At 34.0% G+C, this 5000-nt stretch overlaps 1 protein-coding gene across 2 annotated transcripts in view; it reads right to left on the reverse strand.

Annotated features, from left to right (window-relative positions):
* Positions 1–2269: 2269 nt before the first annotated feature.
* LOC125038670 (monocarboxylate transporter 9-like) overlaps positions 2270–5000 on the reverse strand; it is a 7104-nt gene continuing 4373 nt past the window's right edge. For both annotated transcript variants that reach the window (XM_047632217.1, XM_047632216.1), the window contains exons 4-6: positions 4332–5000; positions 3864–4055; positions 2270–3153 (exon numbers count right to left, since the gene is read on the reverse strand). The exon at positions 4332–5000 is cut by the window's right edge and continues 177 nt beyond it. In XM_047632217.1, coding sequence (XP_047488173.1) covers positions 2996–3153; positions 3864–4055; positions 4332–5000 — 1019 coding nt within the window. In that variant the 3' untranslated portion in view covers positions 2270–2995. The remainder of the gene's footprint in view (positions 3154–3863; positions 4056–4331) is intronic.

The following is a 5000-nucleotide window of genomic DNA, read 5'->3' on the forward strand; positions in this document are numbered from 1 at the left end:
ATCATTATTGTTATTATTATCATTATCATTATTATTATATCATTATCATTATATAATTATCATTATAATTATTATCATTATCATTATCATTATCATTATCATTATCATTATCATTATCATTATCATTATCATTATCATTATCATTATCATTATCATTATCATTATCATTATCATTATCATCATCATCATCATCATCATTATTATCATCATCATCATCATCATCATCATCACCATCATCATCATCGTTATCACCATAATCATAATCAGCTTCATTAATATTATTATTACCACCAACAATAATTAAGAATAATAATCTTTACTATCATTATTACTGTCAATTTGGCTTTTCTTGTCAATATAGCATAATCAAATTAAAGGGTTATGATTGTTATTCACGAAAATACGAATTACATTACTCTATCGATGTTAATTCTTGAAACCAACATCCTATGAAAAACAAAAAAAAAACGAATTTCAAATGTGTTTTTTTACCGAGTGTCTCGGGAGAAGAGGTTCAATTGGATTTATATTATGTGTTCAGTCATCTGGAATATACTTGGACCAATTGCTGCTATGGTATTTTACAATTTTCTTATTATTATAATATTATATTTTTGACATAGTAATATGAATATACAGTAAATGAAATTTAATGTATACCCACGTCTTCATTGCTCAGTTCTATTAAGCATTGTGATAATAGCATTGCATGTGTTAGTTGTTATGGCCTTGTAATGAGCATAAAGGATGTGAAGTTAGAATGACCCAAAAATTCGTCTAGAAACCACCCTGTATATACCTCACTTGGTCTTTCTGCTTATGTATTACTTATATATACCTCATTTTTTTGTCTTTAGCTATGTAAGAAAAAAAGTACTTAATTATTTTTTTTAGAAAGATGACATTTTATTTTGGTTAATTTTCCGTTTATTTTGTTAGTTTTACATAAATTTTATATATTTCTATATTACTTTTTTATTAAGATTAGGAAATTGTAAACTATAATAGCTTACCCTACAAAGTACTAAGTTTTTTTGTTACCCACACCATACATTCTCTTCATTTAAAGGGTACACTGTTATATGTCAATAGTACCGTTATATTAAGGTTGTATAATTTATACTTTGATGAAGAAAACAATATGTACTATTTTTGTTATTGGAAAAATTAATTTACGTTCTAAAAATTATGCATGTATAGGTTAAGAAGAACTATATGGTTGTACTATATGTGATCTGAGTAGACTTTAAATTTTGAAATATATACAGTACTAAAGCCTGATACTATTGCTATAATCAGAGAGAGAGAGAGAGAGAGAGAGAGAGAGAGAGAGAGAGAGAGAGAGAGAGAGAGAGAGAGAGAGAGAGAGAGAGAGAGAGAGAGAGAGAGAGAGAGAGAGAAGAGTGCCATACAACAGCCTGAAAGTCTTTTAGATTATCGTGAAATATCCGAGGTAAGAACGAATATTCAACTGTAATAATATAATTAATAAAATCATAAAATACTATATATTTGATTTATAGAATAAAAGAAAGTAAATAATTGAGATCAAACTAGAAATTAGAGATAAATAGTATGTCTTCTTCACAGCTCGAGGCTGGCACACGGCACTTGAACAACATCCCGATGTGGCTCTCGCATTATTATTAAGAATTTAAAACCCATTCAAAGCGTAAGTGTTCTTAACATTTATAATTTTATACTGTTAAAATGATGTTTAGTCAAGATCTACTAGAATGTGCATACAATTACTCAAATCATATATAATAACATAAATGCTATACATAATTTGTTTGTTTGCAAGAGATATTTTTTTTCTTTCAAGAAATGATTTGTTTAGATTTATAAATTTATATTGTTATTTCATTCCTAAACTAGAATATTGTTTCTTTTCTAGGATTGGGTTTATGTTTTTTATGGTTTATGTTTTTTGTTTTTTTGCTTTTTTATGGTTTTGTTTTACATTTATTTGGTTTTGCTGACGTTTGGATGTATTCGTCCCAGGTGCTGCGCACAAGAATGAAAGAAAATAACATCTTTTGGGAGCCCAGGAGATGTATGAAGAAAAGGAAAGAAGATAGCTGCGAAGAACAACTAGTGTAAAGAATGACAGGTTGGAGTACCTGGACATTTTGGTAAATGTATTTTAAAATAAAAAAGGGTAATGATTTATGATTCATAATGTCAACTAAAATGTGGAAGCTCATTAAGTGTTTTAATATTACCCCTTCTCTCAGTTACCTCTAAGGCTGAAATTAGATCATAAATACCCTGTATGATTTTTCTTTTATAGTGTGGGTTCTGAAGATAACTTTTCGAGAAACCACAGAAAGGAATTAACAGATAGCGCCCATCTGGATAAAATATTTGAGTGGTTCCCAGAGGGCGCTACAGCCTATCATTTCCATTCTCAAACTTTAGTGAAATGATATAATTCACTGTCTATTTGAGATTTGTAGGTTATCTTAAAAAACACGATTATTGATTATTGAACAACACGATTATTGTTCCTATCACTAAGATAGTGATAGGAACGACTTTTCTGTTTTCTTTAATTTTTGATAACAAGCACAGCTTATTACAGAAATTATTCTAACGCTGACACAATTTGCGGAGGTCGCGTGACAGTCATCGTAATTAACACGTAAAGATGAATGATAATAGTAATAAAATCACACGCGAAATATTTTTTTCCTAAACTTATTAATCACTTGCTTTCAATGATTGACGACACCTACTTTCAAAATACAATGTGAAATCATTGTTTTCCTTATTCCAAAATTAAGATGGATATAAAATGTATAAAATTTCACGAAACAGTTTACTAAACATTAACAACAAATATTAATTATATAATAAAAACCTAGACAATGAAAGACCAAGATTCAGATTTAACAAGATAGTGAAGATGCACCACTATTTTCCACAAAATAAGGAACAAAATTGATCTCCGTTCTATGAGGTTGGTGACAAAATCAACAAGATTCAGGAAATATCAAACACGTTCTTTTTCTCTCTCCATTTTGACTTCCATTTTGGCGTCGTATGCCACAGCGGCGGGCATGAAGAACCACAGAATGAGGCTGCAGGCCGACATGGTTGCCAGGAGCCATATGCTGAAGGTGTAACTCTCGGTCATGTCACGTACAAAGCCTGTAAATAGAGGCATGTATATATTAATGCATTTTAAAAAGTAATTCTCTATTGTCTTTCAAACTCTCTCTCTCTCTCTCTCTCTCTCTCTCTCTCTCTCTCTCTCTCTCTCTCTCCTCTCTCTTTCTCTCTCCTCTTTCTCTCTTCTCTCTTTCTCTCTCCTCTCTCTCTTTCTCTCTCCTCTCTCTCTCTCTCTCTCTCTCTTCTCTCTCTCTCTCTCTCTCTCTCTCTCTCTCTCTCTCTCTCTCTCTCTCTCTCTCTCCTCTCTATCTCTCTCTCTCCTCTCTATCTCTCTCTCTCTCTCTCTCACCTCTCTCTCTCTCTCTCTCTCTCTCTCTCTCTCTCTCTCTCTCTCTCTCTCTCTCTCTCTCTTACTGGCTCTCCCTCTTTTATCTTATTTTATGTGATTTTTAAGATGAACCCTAAATAACATTTTTTTGCAGATATAATCTAAACCATATAGAAAATAAGGACAAAATTGTAAATTGTTGAACACCATTATATTACCTATAATCTCTGGAATTATTCCCATAAATTAAGGTTGCCAGTCTGTTTTTTGTTAGTATGCCTATGCTTAAACCGTATCAAACTGGCAGGCTTTTTGTCTCTACTTGTATGCCCATCCCGCACACATTATGCCAGACCTGGGAATGGCAACTTAGCAATCTAATTTTAATACCATACATTGCAAAACTCTCTGTACCACTCACCGATGAAAGGCCCAAACGCTATGAAGGTTCCTCCGAGTAAGAGACAAGATGCACCAAAAAGGGGAGGAAGGTTTTCTATGCCCATGTATTTTATCATGATGAGACTGTTGAGGGTGATGTTGGCTGCGATCCCACACCCAGTAGCGGCCATGGTCACCGCAATCCAGGTAAGGCTAGTCAGCAGTGGGAAAACTGAATCGAGAAAATTCATGTTTGGGGATAACATGGAAAGGATTTGTATTCAAGTCAGTGTTATGGAACATTTTGAGTAAAAGAGAGGTAGGGAGGGGTTCAGGTGAATCTGATTATAAAGGGAATATCAAAGAATTAAAGGTTCGTTTTGATATTTTGTTTGTATTTTTGTTTGTTTCTTCTGAAGTAGAGGTTATCTACTCACTATATGTGTATTTACATTATAAGTAAACTAGAGTTTCTTTGCCAACGAATAGAAAATATAAACCATCTTACCGTACATAGAACATGCTATGATAGCATATCCGATCATGAAACATAGGCGCATGTTAAACTTTGACCAGTCTGTGAGTGGAGAAATTATCAGTCGGGTCACAAAGTTGCAAAGACCCAAGATCGATACACACCAAGCCGAATCCTGCAGAGTAAAGCCAGCCTGTTGCATCTTAAACGGGACCATCATGATGAAGTTGATGTAGCTGTTAATACATAAAGCTATTCCTGTATTAATGATTAGTGCCCTTCGTGAGCGGAATATGCGCAGGTCGGAAAACGTTGAAAGACAGACGCGCTTTAAGATTTCCCACAAACTAGAAGATTTCTCTTTCGCCTCCGTCTCTAAGGCAAAATCAACTACTTCGATAATCCCGGTCATGGACACGTACATCACCGACGTTTCCGAACCTCTTGAAGTGTGGGAAGTACAAGACGACTCGCTGATTCGCGCCAGCATCCTTGCTCTGACCATCCTTGCCTGAGTTTTCATATCCTCAGTCAAGACCTTTTGAACTGACTCTTCCTCTGTCTTCTCTGCAGTGGATATAAGAGGGTCAGAGCCATCCAACGAAGCAACGTTTTCCGTGACTTCCGTTTTCTTCAAGTGCCATTTAAGAGGGTGGAAAAAGGAGACTCCAATTAAACAGTTAAGTAAGATGGCGCCGTATA

The sequence above is a fragment of the Penaeus chinensis genome, chromosome 25, assembly GCF_019202785.1.
Source record: "Penaeus chinensis breed Huanghai No. 1 chromosome 25, ASM1920278v2, whole genome shotgun sequence".
Taxonomy (NCBI): domain Eukaryota; kingdom Metazoa; phylum Arthropoda; class Malacostraca; order Decapoda; family Penaeidae; genus Penaeus; species Penaeus chinensis.